At 45.2% G+C, this 17052-nt stretch overlaps 1 protein-coding gene across 5 annotated transcripts in view; it reads left to right on the forward strand.

The window, feature by feature from the left end:
• Positions 1-17052, forward strand: part of LOC111951074 (neurexin-1-beta-like) — a 146156-nt gene that overhangs the window by 118651 nt on the left and 10453 nt on the right. For 3 of the 5 annotated variants that reach the window (XM_023969072.3, XM_023969071.3, XM_023969074.3), the window contains 3 exons: positions 10806-10974; positions 13852-13941; positions 15646-15974. In XM_023969072.3, coding sequence (XP_023824840.1) covers positions 10806-10974; positions 13852-13941; positions 15646-15974 — 588 coding nt within the window. The remainder of the gene's footprint in view (positions 1-10805; positions 10975-13851; positions 13942-15645; positions 15975-17052) is intronic. The other 2 variants (XM_023969073.3, XM_023969075.3) reach the window with 1 other exon arrangement.

The raw sequence follows: 17052 nt of genomic DNA on the forward strand, positions 1-17052 counted from the left end.
GTAGCCTACAATTAGAAACAAACAAAAACGCATAAAGGCTTAAGTAAAAACAATATCTAGACCCTATATCATAAGATCCTTTGAGTAACTTTGGTTCAGGTCATTCAGGTCATGTTCAGGTCATGTGCCTGAAAGCGTAGTTCTGTCCTACTCTTCGGAGCAAGACATGTCATGTCCATAGCCTTTTCATTGCAAAAGTCCTGATCTTCTCAAAAATATATGTTTGCTTTGTCCAGTCCGGGGGATGCTTTCACATCTCTGGAAGGAAGTCAACATTGCACAGCAGCTGACCTGGATCCATCTGAGTGAAAGCTCCTTGGCCACAACAACACCAGGCTCCAGACAATTCAAGCTGTAAAGGCGGAAAGCAGACTAAAATAGACAAGACATTAAAACCTCACATACCAGCAATAACATTAATTGACCCCCAAGTCCAGGCAATAAGTACAAAGATAAAATACCTGAAGTGTTGCTTGTTCACCCTCGATCATCTCCTTGTACTGGTGACGGAGAGCAGGTTCATGCTGAAAGGAAAATTCYAGAAAAATATGTTAAAACATGAATTAATTAATGTCCTATAGTTTGTTATTGCCTGTTGACTGCTACAGCTGTACTACAATGCACTGTACACACTTAACCTGCTTCCAGCCCAACAATGGCAATGCAGGCACAAGATAACTAGCTAGATTTAGCAAACATTTCACTTCGTAATTACCAGCTGGCTAGATGTAAATGGTTTTAATCTAGCTAGCCAGCTAGTTGGACATGCAAAAAAACAACCTTAAAATCTATACTCCAATAGCTAGCTAGCTTTTTAGCTATCATATCATTGTGGCTAGCTAGCTAGCCAACTTAGCATGTGTCCCTATAACGTAACATGAGGGTTTGATTAGCTTGCTGATCGATTAGCATTCGCACCACAGTGGCTATTTTTGGTAGCTAGCTACTTAAACATGACAAACTGGCAAACATGAAAAATATTATCGCCATGCATGCCTTAGCACATCAGCAATCAACATTAACAGCAGAATGCAACTGGCTTCGTCCCGCAACAAGCCATCTGTAAACAGTGGCACGTTGCGGGACTAAGCAAGCAAGTTTTTACCTGTGACCTGTATGCTCTCGAGGGCTGGCCCTCGCTTCATACTCATCGCCAAACCCACTAGCTCCAGGTCATCTACAAGTCTTTGCTAGGTAAAGCCCCGCCTTATCTCAGCTCACTGGTCACCATAGCAGCACCCACCCGTAGCACGCGCTACATCAGGTATATCTCTCTGGTCACCCCCAAAGCCAATTCCTCCTTTGGCTGCCTTTCCTCCAGTTCTCTGCTGCCAATGACTGGAACGAACTGCAAAAATCACTGAAGCTGGACACATATCTCCCTCACTAGCTTTAAGCACCAACTGTCAGAGCAGCTCACAGATCACTGCACCTGTACATAGCCCCATCTGTAAATAGCCCATCCAACTACCTCATCCCCATACTGTATTCATTTATTTGTCTTTCTCCTTTGCACCCCAGTATCTCTACTTGCACATTCATCTTCTGCACATCTACCATTCCCGTGTTTAATTGCTATATTGTAATTACTTCGCCACCACGGCCTATTTATTGCCTTACCTCCCTTATCTCACCTCATTTGCACACACTGTATATAGACTTTTTCGTACTGTATTATTGACTGTATGTTTGTTTATTCCATGTGTAACTCTGTGTTGTTGTATTTGTCAAACTGCTTTGCTTTATCTTGGCCAGGTCGCAGTTGTAAATGAGAACTTGTTCTCAACTAGCCTACCTGGTTACATAAAGGTGAAATAAATAAAAATAACCACAGACAGAAGGGGTAACCCAGACACGTCACATGGGGCTATAAAGCTGAAACATCCGTTTAGAGCGTTTTCTCACCACCAAATATGGTAGTGAGAGGAAGTCCAGTCGTGGGTAGTGGGACAGGATGGAACTACAGTAGGTGAAACTGGGCCGACATTCTGCTAATTTTGTCATCGAGGAAACATCTGATCTCGATACATTTCTCCGTTCCCAAAACTAAAAACTGTTACGAACACAGTGCACTGAGTTTTATAGACTTGATGCTTTGCCACAGTTTTTTTTTTTATTGCGTAGTTTAGAAGGAGTGCAAGGTCGAACTAAGTTTGTCCACTTCACAGAGGAGGCATTCCCGAATGGAAATATGCAAATATATGCTTTAAAGCGCCAATAGGATCTCACTAGTTCGTGCTTGGCTTTGCCCACCTCCTTGCTTGTTCTGCCCACTATGCTTAATTTCTTCCCACTGTAAACGACACAGATTAACTATATTGGGTTAGTTATAAATATATTTGCTATAACGGTACCTGTATGGAACTGTGTAGCTAGCTAGCTATATAGCTAACAATCGCAATGAAAATTACTTTTTGATACAGTTGAGACAATAACGCATGTAGCTATTTTAGCATTCTAACTGTATATGCTTACCAATGTATGGATTATGATGATTCATAGCAGACTGAAACTGAAAATAATCCTTCCCACGCTTCTACCACTCCAGATTGCTTTCGCCACAGAAGATAGAGCTGTGTCAATACCAGTAGCTGTATTCAGGACACCACTGTATCTACACTTTGCATGTTATCATGAACGAAATTATTAGTAAATCCAACGGGCCTTTTCAAATATTCCATGGTAGCAAAGTGCAGGACAAGCCATTTGACAGAGAAGCCTCGAGTGACAGAATGGACTCTCTTTCTCGTGAATGTCCCAGCCCCCTCATTATCTCAACCAATCATGGCTAGGCAAGATTCTCTATTTTCTAAACAGTTGAGATTTCACATTTGATTTATATTCACAGATTACGTATGAGTTTGTTATTAAGGCACATGTAAGTTCACATGTTCAAGAAGGCATTTCTGAAACCCCCCAAAAAATGCATTTAGATTTTTTTTAAACGTTTTTTTAACGTTCCTACTGGGAAGTAGTGAAATGCGATATACGCCCAGTTTCCTGTAAAGGCTCACATTTTAGACATGCCTCCCCTTCAGGCTCACACTCACTATGATTGCTCTACTTTATCCTTTGAAACTGGCCCAAATGTTACGATCAGGACATGGGCCATCTGTGCTGTGTGTGCCATGGAGCAGAAGAGTAGCTGCAGGTAGGAACATGAAACCGCACCCAGACAGAGTGGTTGGTCGGTGGGTCTTTATGTTCCAGACGGTGGGCAGCCAGAGGCCTGGAAAATGCCCCCACAAGCGCCAATGTCGTTGTCACAACAGCAGGGTGGAAGACTAACAATGGCCTCTCCTGACAGAACCTGCCAGACCATGTTAATACCAGACACAGTGTTTGGAGAAAAAAATACCCTGCAAGGCTTGGCCTTTATTTACCAGAACAGGGAAAGATACTGCCCTAAGTTAGCTGTCAAGCAGGTGTTGTAGAGCATGTTGACTGTGTGGTGCTATTGAGTCAGCAGAGCGACTCAATATGTTTACGGACATATTCAATTACTCCCGATCCCAGCCTGCTGTCCCCACATGCTTCAAGATGGCCACCATTGTTCCTGTACCCAAAGAAGGCAAAGATAACTGAACAAAATGACTACTGCCCGGTAGCACTCACTTCTGTCATCATGAAGTGCTTTGAGAGACTAGTCAAGGATCATATCACCTCCACCTTATCGGCCACCCTAGACCCACTTCAATTTGCATACCGCCCTAACAGGTCCTGCTCACAGCTCACTGCCCTATCCCATCTGGACAAGAGGATTACCTATGTAAGAATGATGTTCATTGACTACAGCTCAGCATTCAACACCATAGTACCCTCCAAGCTCATCATCAAGCCGGAGGCCTTGGGCCTCAACCCGGCCCTGTGCAATTGGGTCCTGGACTTTCTGACAGGCMACCCCCAGGTGGTGAAGGTAGGAAACAACATCTCCACCTCAACACTGGGGCCCCACAAGGGTGCGTGCTCAGCCCCCTCCTGTAYTCCCTGTTCACCCACGACTGCGTGGCCATGCACGCCTCCAACTCAATCATCAAGTTTGCAGACGACACGACAGTAGTGGGCTTGATTACCAACAACGACGAGACAGCCTACAGGGAGGAGGTGAGTGCACTTGGAATGTGGTGTCAGGAAAACACCCTCTCACTCAACGTCAACAACACAAAGGAGATGATCGTGGACTTCAGGAAACAGCAGACGGAGCACCCCCTTATCCACATTGAAGGGACAGCAGTGGAGAAAGTGGAAAGTTTTAAGTTCCTCGGCGTACACATCAACGACAAACTGAAATGGACAGCGACAGCGCCTCACGTTTCTTCAGCCTCCTGAGGCGCTATCCTGTCACCCAAAACCCTGACTAACCTTTACAGATCCACAATCGAGAGCATCCTGTCGGGCTGTATCACAGCCTGGTACAGCAACTGCTCCACCCTCAGCCGCAAGTCTCTCCAGAGGGTGGTGCGGTCTTCACAACGCAAACTACCTGACCTCCATGACACCTATAGCACCCGATGTCACAGGAAGGCTAAAAAAGATCATCAAAGACAACAACMACCCGAGCCACTGCCTGTTCACACCGCTACCATCCAGAAGGCGAGGTCAGTACAGGTGCATGAAAGCTGRAACCGAGAGACTGAAGAACAGCTTCTATCTCAAGCCCACCAGACTGTTAAACAGCAATCACTAACTCAGAGAGGCAGCTGCCTACATGGAGACCCAATCACTGGCCACTTTAACAAATGGATCACTAGTCACTTTAAACAATGCCACTTTAAATAATGCCACTTTAATAATGTTTACATATCTTACATTATTCATATATGTATATACTGTATTTTATACCATCTATTGCACCTTTCCTATGCCGCTCGGCCATCGCTCATCCATATATTTATATGTACATATTCTCATTCACCCTTTATAGATTTGTGTGTATTAGGTAGTTGTTGGGGAATTGTTAGATTACTTGTTAGATATTACTGCACTGTCGGAACCAGAAGCACAAGCATTTCGCTACACTCGCATTAACATCTGCTAACCATGTGTATGTGACCAATATCATTTGATTTGAGAGAGAGAGAACAGGCCTGAATGTGATCAGGAAGGACAAATGGACTTGCTCAGCTCCTCGTCTCTGGCCCGGCCCTAGAGCCACAGCCACTCAATGATTTATGGCTGTCCTATCCGGAGATGGGGGCTGGCTGGGGCTGACTTAGGTCCAGAGAGCCCCATGGCCKYTTTATGAATTCTACATGGCATGCCTCAAGGGCAATGAGAATTTAGCCTTGGGCGAGACTGCAAAATAGCACTGCTATGCACGGGGGAATGTCAAAGAGAAATAAGCAAAGGTGACTTTCAGGCTTTTCAATAAACCAAATATGGCAATATTGCTGGGGATGTTAAAAATTCTGCTAATCTACCCAAGTCCTGTCTGATGTCTAACGTCTCTTTTTGGTGCGTGCATACTGTACTATTCCAAGTAATCAAGGAATCATCACTGCCGTATATCCGTTATGGTTTAGCATGGTTGTTTCTCTAATGTAGAATTGAGTTCTTTGAAACAGAAGCTAGTTAATTGGTTTTAATTCATATTCATTTCCAATATGCCCATTTACCCGTTTTTCAGGTGAGAATTGCATTCCTTCGTGGAATAAGTGTACTGTAGATCCATTTAAATCCATTGCAAGACATGTTTTCTGAAAACAGAGGCYTCACAGTGGCACTTTTAACATAGTATAATGTATTTGGGCTTCTAATATGGTATATGTGGGCWTCCGGTTGGGAGGATGGCTAAGTGATTCATCTCGATTCACTCATCTGAATATGAATAGCTTCATGAAAAAAAGCGAGGAGCAGTTGTGTCTGCAGCCCTGAGGCCATGAGAAACTCAAGTCACTGCARTATTCACAAAGACCACAATTTGAAGGGACCAAAGGCTTTTCTTTGCCTTGCGGCAGCCCACCGATGTGCAGGGACTGGTGGGAAGGCACTCTACCTCCAGGCCAGATTAGTCAAGATGGTTCTTTAGGCTCTTATAGGGATTTGTCAGATATTACAGTCCTACAGCACTGATGGTCCTGCTCTCTCTACTGTTACTACTGCTGATAACGACAGCCAGCAATTGCCTGGCTTCAACGTGGACTCTTAATCAGTGAGAATAAAGGACACGGAGGCTTAAAAGGGGTTCGAGCTGACACTAGTTGTCCAGATTCTGGTTTATAAAGACCAGGAGAACCATCAGAAGGACAGAGAGAAGTCTGGTGTGGACCTGCTTTGTCTGTGACTGGACCACTGCTGGCAAGACAGGAGCAGACTGGATTGAAATCACTCCCCTTATTCGAAGATCATGAGATGGCCCACTCTACACTATGCAACAAACAGAGAAACATGATGTTCATGTTAAGATGTACTGTGGTCCCTCCTATGCACACGGAAACACACTAAAGTGGGCCTACGCTCTCATAGCTTTGCTCTTCATGTACACCACCCACCACATCCACCACATCCCCTGGCCTCGGTCAGCACCATTCAGTAGCAGAGGCAGAGTGGCGGTGTGGAGTGAGTGTCACTGTCACTGTTGTTCTTAGCTATGTTTCATGTTCCCCAGTCACAGTGGTAAATAACAGAGTGACTACATTTAAAATAGTTGCAAAGTTGCATCCACCCAGTCTCCCCTGCAATGTGAACTAAAGTGCACTGGGAGCAGGCTGAACACACAGGTGTTGGCGACAGCATGGCAAATTAGAGAAACATAACCCAGGTGGTGGCAAGGGGACAGTAGCTCACACTGAGCAGCTGGGCCAGTGACCGTGACCATGGCCTAAGAGTGGGAGACACCCTGAGCCTGCTCTTTATTCACAGCTTACACGGGCATGCCTTTGACTGATTCAGGCAGCCGTTCAACAGGCAAGCTAATTTATGGCGCCGCGTGGGGGTGAACCGGAGGGCAGTAAATACTGGAGAAGAACATGTCCTTTCCCTCACCTTTCCTAATAGCTAAGTACTCTGCCTTTCCATGTAACCTGTACATACCCCAGCCCACACCCCCGCTCCCCAGCCCAGGTCCCTGCTGCACCAGGAGAAATGTCACCCTGTAATTCCATGAAAATAACTGATGGGGTCAGTGAACGTCACACTTGGTGATTGTAAAATGGGATCTTTCAGTATGAGAAATGTGGAGTGCACAGTAGGGGCTCTCCTCATCTTGAAACACTGGGCTCAGATACATTTCCCCTACTGCACTGTGGATTCAGGAGAAATCACAGGGCTTAATGTGAGGAATGCGGACTGAAGGAGTTTGCTCTTGACCCCAAACTGAACTGCTGTCTCCAAGGAAATGGAGGAGCTAGCTGCTGCACCAACTGTTGGTGGTAGTCTAGCGATCGAGAGGTTTGGACCAGTAACCGAAAGGTCGGTGGTTCGAATCTCCAAGCCGACTAGGTGAAACACCTGTTGATGTCCCTTTGAGCAAGGCACGTAATCCTAATTTCTCCTGTAAGTCACTCTGGATAAGAGTGTCTGCTAAATGACTAAAATGTTTTTTATTTAATTAAGAATTATACTGAACAAAAATATAAACGCAACATGCAACAATTTCAATGTTACAGTTCATAAGGAAATCAGTCAATTTAAATAAATAAATTAGTCCCTAATCTATGGATTTCACATGATTGGGATGGGGCGCCATCATGGGTGGGCCTGGGAGGGCAAAGGCCCACCCACTTGGGAGCCAGGCCCACCCACTGGGGTGCCAGGCCCAGCCAATCAGACTGAGTTTCTCCCCACTAAAGGGCTTTATTACAGACATACAGTGCATTCGGAAAGTACTTTGTTGAAGCACCTTTGACAGTGATCACAGTCTTCTTGAGTATGACGCTACAAAGCTTGGCACATCTGTATTTGGGGAGTTTCTCCCATTCTTCTCTGCAGATCCTCTCAAGCTCTGTCAGGTTGGATGGGGAGTGTCGCTGCTCAGCTATTTTCAGGTCTCTCCAGAGATGTTCGATCGGGTTCAAGTCTGGGCTCTGGCTGGGTCACTCAAGGACTTTCAGAGACTTGTCCTGAAGCCACTCCTGCGTTGTCTTGGCTGTGTGCTTAGGGTCGTTGTTCTCTTGGAAGGTAAACCTTCGCCCCAGGCTGAGGTTCTGTACTTTGCTCCGTTCATCTTTCTCTCAATCCTGACTAGTCTCCCAGTCCCTGCCACTAAAAAACATCCACACAGCATGATGCTGTCACCACCATGCTTCACCGTAGGTATGGTGCCAGGTTTCCTCCAGAAGTGACGCTTGGCATGCCAAAGAGTTCAATCTTGGTTTCATCAGATCAGAGAATCTTGTTTCTCATGGTCTGAGAGTCTTTTAGATGCCTTATGGCAACCTCCAAGCGGGCTATATTGTGCCTTGTACTGATGAGTGGCTTCCATCTGGCCACTCTACCATAAAGGCCTGATTGGTGGAGTGCTGCAGAGATGGTTGTCCTTCTCGAAGATTCTCCCATCTCCACAGAGGAGATGGGAGATCACTCTGTCAGAGTGACCATCAGGTTCTTGGTCACCTCCCTCACCAAGGCCCTTCTCCCCTGATGGCTCAGTTTGGCCGGGCGGCCAGCTCTAGAAAGAGTCTTGGTGGTTCCAAACTTCTTCATTTAAGAATGATGGAGGCCACTGTGTTCTTGGGGACCTTCAAATGCTGTAGAAATGTTTTGGTACCCTTCCCCAGATCTGTGCCTCGACACAATCCTGTCTCGGAGCTGTACGGACAATTCCTTCGACCTCATGGCTTGGTTTTTGCTCTGACATGCACTGTCAACTGTGGGACCTCATATAGACAGGTGTGTGCCTTTCAAAATCATGTCCAATCAATTKAATTTACCACAGGTGGACTCCAATCAAGTTGTGGAAACATCTCAAGGATGATCAATGTAAACAGGATGCACCTGAGCTCGATTTTGAGTCTAATAGCAAAGGATCTGAATACTTATGTAAATAAGTTATTTCTGCTTTTTATTTGTAATAATTAAAAACCTTTTTTCACTTTGTCATTATGGGATAGTGTGTGTAGACTGATAAGGATTTTTTTTTTTTTTAATCAATTTTCGAATAAGGCTGTAACATAACAACATATGGAAAAAGTTAAGGGGTCTGAATACTTTCCGAATGCACTGTAAATACTCCTCAGTTTCATCAGCTGTCTGGGTGGCTGGTCTCAGAGGATCCCGCAGGTGAAGAAGCCGGATGTGGAGCTCCTGGGCTGACATGGTTACATGTGGTCTGCGGTTGTGAGGCCGGTTGGACGTACTGCCAAATTCTCTAAAACGACGTTGGAGGCAGCTTATTGTATTTTCTGGCAACCGCTCTGGTGGACATTCCTGCAGTCAGCAGGCCAATTGCACGCTCCCTCAAAACTTGTGACATCTGTGGTAATGTGTTGTGTGACAAAACTCCACATTTTAGAGTAGCCTTTTATCATCCCAAGTACAAGGTGCACCTGTGTAATGATCTTGCTGTTTAATCAGCTTCTTGATATTCCACACCTGTCAGGTGAATGGATTATCTTGGCAAAGGAGAATGCTCACCATAAAATGTGTGCACAAAAGTATAATATTTACCTATGGGGAATAGGCAGAGGAGGACACACTGACGGGTTGTACTGTTTGGGTGGTAGCAGTGTTGGGGTCACTCCAAGGTTCTGTCAGTTCAGAACATTGATGTGGTGGATTGGTGCTACATCTGTGCAAATCCCATACAGTGTTAATAACAAAGATAAGTCATCAAATAACTAGACAAGATTTTAACTAGATAACTGATAACAGATGACCATCATCACACTGCAGTATATGAATGGACAGGATATTACATAGTATCATTTCCTGGTGGCTGTAATGCTCCTCTAACTTTGTCCTCATTTATCCTGAGGAATTGACGGAAGCGGTTGACGTGACCCAGAGAGGTGAGAGGTTCCATATTCTCTCATCAGTGACAACCTCTTGGCAGTTTGCCCTTTCAGATGTCTACACTGATGGATCGACTGGTTTCGGTTCTGCTCATCAAATGGCTGTGTGGGAATCAATTCCCAAGCTACCCGCTAAAAACCTGCCGGTTGCTTGTCATCTTCATGAAGACACAATACCACATCCCAAATTACTGACAGTACCAAATGATGTGTGTAGTAAGCTTGGGTGTCACCCTATAGACTGGGATGGAATATTGTTGAAGCTGTCAGACCGCTGTTCTGGTCTTCAGGGAGGTGAGTCTGCTCTCACACTGCCACATTAGCACTGTGACCTTGTAGTCCCATCACAGGGGCTACAGACGTGCATAGCCCGGTCGGGCACAGAGCGCCCACACACGCGGTAGTGAATGGCTCCCCAGCCCAGTTTCCTAGCTGAGGCAGACTGAGGAAGTGACTTTGACCTGTTATGGAGATTCCAGGTGGGAGAGAAGACGCAGTGAGAGGGATGGGTAAGGTCATTTCTGGTAGAAGAGTAGCGGCAGGGTCGTTTCTTTAGTGAGCCACATCAGGGAGCCTGATGCAGACCGCAGAGGGAAGCATGTGGTGAATGAACAGATAGAGACGCACTAGTTTAATATACTGCCCATGTCACAGTGGATAACTCTGGGCTGCTCAACCAAGGATACTTCCAGCCCTGCAGCTCTGTAACAACAAAAACAATACCAATGTCTTACTCATCAGTGGTATAGCAGCTGCCACTATTTTCAACACATTTTTAGATTTGGGGATTTCTCGYGTGCATTTTCCCTTCAGACACCCCAAGTCAAACGTCTCTTCTGTTTCTTCTATCTCCAGGAACAAGGAAAGATTGGTGTGATCTTCAACGTGGGGACAGACGACATCACCATTGACGAGCCGGCTGTCATAGTTAGCGATGGCAAGTACCATGTTGTGCGCTTCACACGCAGTGGTGGCAACGCCACCCTCCAGGTGGACAACCAGCCGGTCGAGCGCTACCCACCAGGTAAGGCATGGAGCAGGACACTTTGAAATGGGTGGGATGAGTGGGAGGGCCAGATAAGTATACATTAAAAGAAAGAGGGAGTGAGAGAGAGAGATATCCAGGCTGTATTTTAACAACACAGACATGGAGGAAGGTGCGTGGTGAGTCCAGCTCRAGCCATCAAACAGAAAATATCACATAAATTCAGGGACAGTTGTTGAATGCTCTTGGCAAGCAAGTCCAAATGGAATTGGAAATTTGCCTTCTGCCATAGAGTAAATTGATTTGTTTTCTTCAACACGCCCCAGCATTCAGTTTTGATATGTGCCATTTCACTATTTTATCTATTCAGAGCACTTTATGGAGTCGCCACATGGTGGGCACAGATAACTACTGCATAAACAATCTAATAACAATCTGAAATGGACACATTTCCCTCAAGCTGCCTTGCCGAGTACGTCTAGCAGAGGATGGATTCGGATTCTTCACAGTAATTGTAGCAGCCAGCTTGGCCGGTGGCAGAGTGGATGCTGAGAATGGGATCTTCGCACAGCCTCGGAGCAATGAAGGAACCCTCAGCCAAATCTCAGCTTTCGTTTTATCCCCCCCCCCCATCGCCTGTAAAATTAGCTTTTATATGAGAGCACTGATGATGTGTGTTTGTGTGTGTGGCGTGAAAAGGGGAGGAGGAAGAGGTGTGTGGCTCCCAAGTGGCGCAGCGGTCTAAGGCACTGCATCTCAGTGCAAGAGGCGTCACTACAGTCCCTGGTTTGAATCCAGGCTGTATCACATCCGGCCGTGATTGGGAGTCCCATAGGGCGGCGCATAATTGGCCCAGCGTCGTCTGGGGTAGGCCGTCATTGTAAATAAGAATTTGTTCTTAACTGACTTGCCTAGTTAAATTAAGGTTCAAAAATAACATTCTGTCGTCTGCTCCTTGTCCCTTCACCTTCTATCTCTCCTCCATGATGCTATCTAACAAATCAAATCCAAAACATTTTTACATTGCATCCTTATGATTCATGTAGTATAATGATCTGTTTCTTCTCCACTCCAAACTAACAATAAAGAATTATCCAAAATTAGTCAATTGTTTTCTCGATTGTAATTGAGAGGGGCAGTTCAGCTATTCTCCACCTACTTTAGTGAAGGTATTGTTCTCAATGACAGAGAACTCTCTCCCTCTCCACTTTCTTGATATTCAACACATGATCTGACATAACAAGTCGTGTCTAGTCAGACAATCAGTTGTATACCCATATTTGGGCACAGGCATTTTGCTGTACTGTATCTTTATGGTAGGTTAAGAGCACCAGGGTAAGACTACGTTACTATGCTACAGCAGGTGTTTGGTTCCAGTACAGTCAAGCTTTCTATCAAGTGGAGTGCTGCGCAAGGCTCGTTTTACCAAGGTTCTTTTTATTTTATAATGGCTGCTTCATCCACTCTAGCACTCCACCAATGGGGCACTAACCCAGTCAGTAATTGGCCCAATCATAACATTACTGTAACCGTATGTGAAAGGAGTAGAGCAGTGGAAATGAGGGCTTTGAGCTAGATGAGAACTGTCACAGAGAAAGTTCAGATGCCATTGTGGTCCTTCTTTTGGTTCGTTATTTCATTTTGAGTCTGATACAAGGCGTGTCATCCACAGTCACACAGACAAGGGAGAAAGTGAATTATCTCATTAAAGCAATGCCTGGCAGTAGATAGAGTCATATCCCATACCTTGGGAGCCTTTGATTTGTTCACAACTGCGCCACTCGGTATGCCTCAATAGGGCATACCGAGTGGCGCAGTGGTCTAAGGCACTGCATCGCAGTGCTTGAGGCGTCACTACAGACTCGGGTTTGATCCCAAGCTGTGTCACAGCCGGCTGTGACCGGGAGACCCATGAGGCGACGCACAATTGGCCCAGCATCGTCCGGGTTAGGGGAGTGTTTGGCAGGCTGGGATGGCCTTGTCCCATTGCGCCCTAGCGACTCCTTGTGGCGGGCTGGGCGCCTGCAAGCTGACCTCAGTCACCAGTTGGACATTGTTTCCTCCGACACATTGGTGTGGCTGGCTTCCGGGTTAAGCAAGCAGTGTGTCAAGAAGCAGTACAGCTTGGGAGGGTCATGGCTCCCGACCTTCGCCTCTCCTGAGTCCGTACAGGGGTTGCAGCGATGGGACAAGCCTGTAACTACCAATTGGGGAGAAAAAGGGCTAAAATTTCCAAAGACATTATAATAAAAGAATGTCCTCCACAAGTAAATAATAATCTTATATCTGTAAAGTTTATCACGCTTAATAGACTGTTTATACTGTATATATAAAGTTGATCTGTTCAGAGTAAATAACAACAATTGATTGAAATGTCTGTGTATAACATTTTCCTGATATCATTAATCACTTTCGTCAAGAACAAGGAACCCTGCTAGGCTACATCCCGTAACAGTCACCATCACCATAGTAATGTCCTTCTATTGAGATGATAACAACCAGAAAACCTCTTCCTGATATTTACTCATGCTGTGTTCATGCTTCTAAATTGTTATCTTTCAAATGCATGGATTGTTGTTTTCTTGCTGTTTTCTACCAATTACAGTTAAACCTCTTCTATTTTGTATGCATTTAAGCCCTGATGCTTTGCTAAAAATGTCATAGTTACACCAATCCCCCTAAATGATCCAGCTAAGTATTTTATAAATAGAAATAAAGACCATTCTAACTAATGTACCGTTTGTTACTGTCCCTTAACTAAATACCACTAAGTAAAGCACAAGTTTCTTTTAACCTGAAGCTGGGTTCAAATTGAGAACTTGCTAAACGTGTTAGCCATGATGCCCTGTCTCTAACCTTGTGATCTTTCAACTTCCAGACTTTAACCTCTAATCTGTCTCTCCAAATTCTCTGAAGGGAACTTTGATAATGAGCGCCTGGCTATTGCTAGACAAAGAATCCCATACCGACTTGGTCGGGTAGTTGACGAGTGGCTACTCGACAAAGGTAAACCGAAAAGAAGAAATGAATGAATCCATTAAACAGTTACTAAATCCAGTTAAATCCCTCTGTCTAAATCCCTGTAAGAGGTGCAGTGCCAAGAGACAAAGGATCAAATGCTGTTACCTATGTACGGTATAGAGCTACATGTTGGGTATGTTTGGACTGAAATTGACTGTGGATCGTAGTGACCAGGAGGGGAACATAGATATATATCCTCCAACAGCCATTTCGAGTAACGTACTTCGTCTCATTTAGTACCTTTCTAAAAAAAATATACCAAATGGGTAACAGTACATCTACCAGGTGTTCTTTGCAATCCCCAGACCATTTGGGGATGCTGCACCTCTTMAGAGATTTTTAAATGAATGAACTAAACGTAACCCCTGACTAACTAACATCCCTCCAATTATTGTGTTTAATTAGACGTTGCTGAATTTCTTACCTTGTTGTTATCTGATTATTCCTCTTGTGACAGAAACATATTTAAAGTGATAACTAACCTGTTAAACAACTGGAATAATTAGCTGGTAATGGARCATAGAGCATTTCATCTAATGTTTGTGGTTCTTGCAACAAGGTGTAAGTATCCACAATAAACCTTGCACTTGAATTCACCCCCTGGTCTCTCTAAATGCTCTAATCATGTATAGTCCACGCTGTGGTTGATTGACCATTCTAAAAACCCACACTCTAACGTGACCCCACTAAACACCACTATACTCTCCCTGCTATACCTCCAGATGACTTCCCTGCATTCCTGGCAACCATGTCACACACATTCAGGGACAAAGGGGCTGAGACTCTGACAGACCTCTAGGTTACTGTCACTGCAACACTCAGCTACATAGTTAATTAGAATTCTCCTGAGATTGGCACACTACATTACCCTCTCTCAACATGCTGAACTCACTGGGTGATGTAACAGTGACAGTGCTTACCAGCGCTGCTTCTGCTGCTGTCAGTGGTGGAGTTAGATAACCCGAGGGAGGAAGGGAGGGAGAAAACACTTCCCTTCCACCAGAGGAAGTCAGTCCACTCAGTAGAGTGGGTCCCAGAGGAGCACGCTGATTGGTCCGTCAGCTTATGACTGAGAGGATGAAGGGGAAATGCCCTGTCCCTAGCTGTCCATCAATTCAGAGAAACAACTTCCTGTGCTTAATGGAGGAAAGTAATGTGCTTACAATTTCCCATGACACTCTTTTCTCCCATTACTCTATGTAAGCACACTGATAGTGAAATGTAAGTAAAATGATACGCATTATCGTGCCATCTTCCCCTCTCGCAAAGACTTAACTGATTTGAAAAGCAATTTTTGGGGGACCCTATGACCAGGATTGAGCCWATTCACTAACTCTGATTTTTAAACACTAACCAATTGAAAATACTTTACCAATATAACATTCAAACTAACCACATCTTACCCTCAGAATATATTGGGCCAATATATGTGACCAGTACGATGACTAAATATACAAACCAGACCACTGTCATTGAATTGAACATTTCAGACAAGCTTTGAACATATACTTCCATCATTAAACTTGTTGTGCTGAGTTCCAAATCTGTTGCCAAGGCCCTTCTGGGTATCTAGAACGGTATAACTCATACTGTAATTGGATGTCCGCCTGTTTGTGTCTCTCTCCTTTCTCTCCGTTTCTATCTTTCGACCTCGATCCCTCTTCCTCCCCTCCCTATACCTCACTACAGGACGACAGCTGACCATCTTCAACAGCCAGGCAGCGATAAAGATCGGGGGTCAGGATAAGGGCCGGCCGTTCCAGGGCCAGATCTCTGGCCTCTACTATAATGGCCTGCAGGTGCTGACGCTGGCGGCAGAGAGTGACCCCAGTGTCCAGGCTGAGGGGAACCTGAGGCTTGTGGGAGACTCCCTGTCTGTGCTGACCACTGAGACCACCTCCACCACCCCACTGGCAGCCTCCGACATGTCCACCACCATCATGGAGACCACCACCACCATGGCCACCACCACCACCCGCAGGCAACGCTCACCCAGCATGAGAGAGAGCATCTCCCAGGTCAGAGGGAAGGCCGGGTGTGGGCATGCGAGGCAGGGTACTAGGGCCATGTTGAACGTTATTAGTGACCAATGGTGCGTGAGGTGATGTAATGATGACCGCTAACTAAGACTAGCCATTTTACTCCGTATGTTAACTGTCCCTCATTCAGTAATCCTGGTTTTAACATTGTACTATAAGGAGCTGTACGTATGGTGTTTCCCTAATGTTAGAGGTGACTGTGACAAGGCCTGTGGGTGAGCTAGTGTTAGGGCTGAAGGCATTAGACAGACAGCATAAGTAACCATTTAGATGGGAAGGATTTGCGAAGGGACTCCGCCAGACAGACAATATGTCCATTATCAGGAGGTTGGCGGCGTGAGACAGACACTCCATCTACATTATAGCTCATTTAGCCACTCACCAGGCAGACAAATCCAAACAACCCTTAAAGAGCACTTTCACGGGAACAATCTCCCTCTCTCTCTCTCTCTCTCTCTCTCAATTCCTTTGCACATTTTCAACATAACCATGCTGGCATGTCTCTGCCAATAAGAGGCTGTAATTACTCATTAAAACCAAGAGCTTTCAAGAAGGGAGCACAGACAAAGCACTGGACCTAGACACGTCTTTGAACGTACGTTAGCTTTCGATTGGAAGTATTTTTCTGGTTTGTTGGGGGAAATTAATTCATGTATGATGCCTTTTCAATGTCATGGTCACAGTGCACACCAGATAAAAAACCATCAGACCCTGTGGAAGTCATTGTGCTGTTTTTAAAACTCCCTCAGCAGCGTGATGCACTCTTTTCTCTTTTTTTTGCAGCTACAAAGCTGTAAATCCCCCAAAAGCAACATTTACAGGGTTTTTTAGCAGACAGAGCGACATTTCCTTTTCTACACCGACTTGCATATGTATTAGGCCGCCTGTGGGCATATAGATCCACGCAAAAGGCCCCACCACATTCAGTGTAAGTTGTCAAGGGACCTCCATCCTTTAATACGCCCCCATTTCGTGGATTCAACCTKTTTTCCCCCTCAGCCTTTGACTTTGTTGATCAAGAGATGATTGAAGGTCACACTCAGTAACAATTTATGCC

The sequence above is a fragment of the Salvelinus sp. IW2-2015 genome, linkage group LG23 (assembly GCF_002910315.2).
Source record: "Salvelinus sp. IW2-2015 linkage group LG23, ASM291031v2, whole genome shotgun sequence".
NCBI lineage: Eukaryota > Metazoa > Chordata > Actinopteri > Salmoniformes > Salmonidae > Salvelinus > Salvelinus sp. IW2-2015.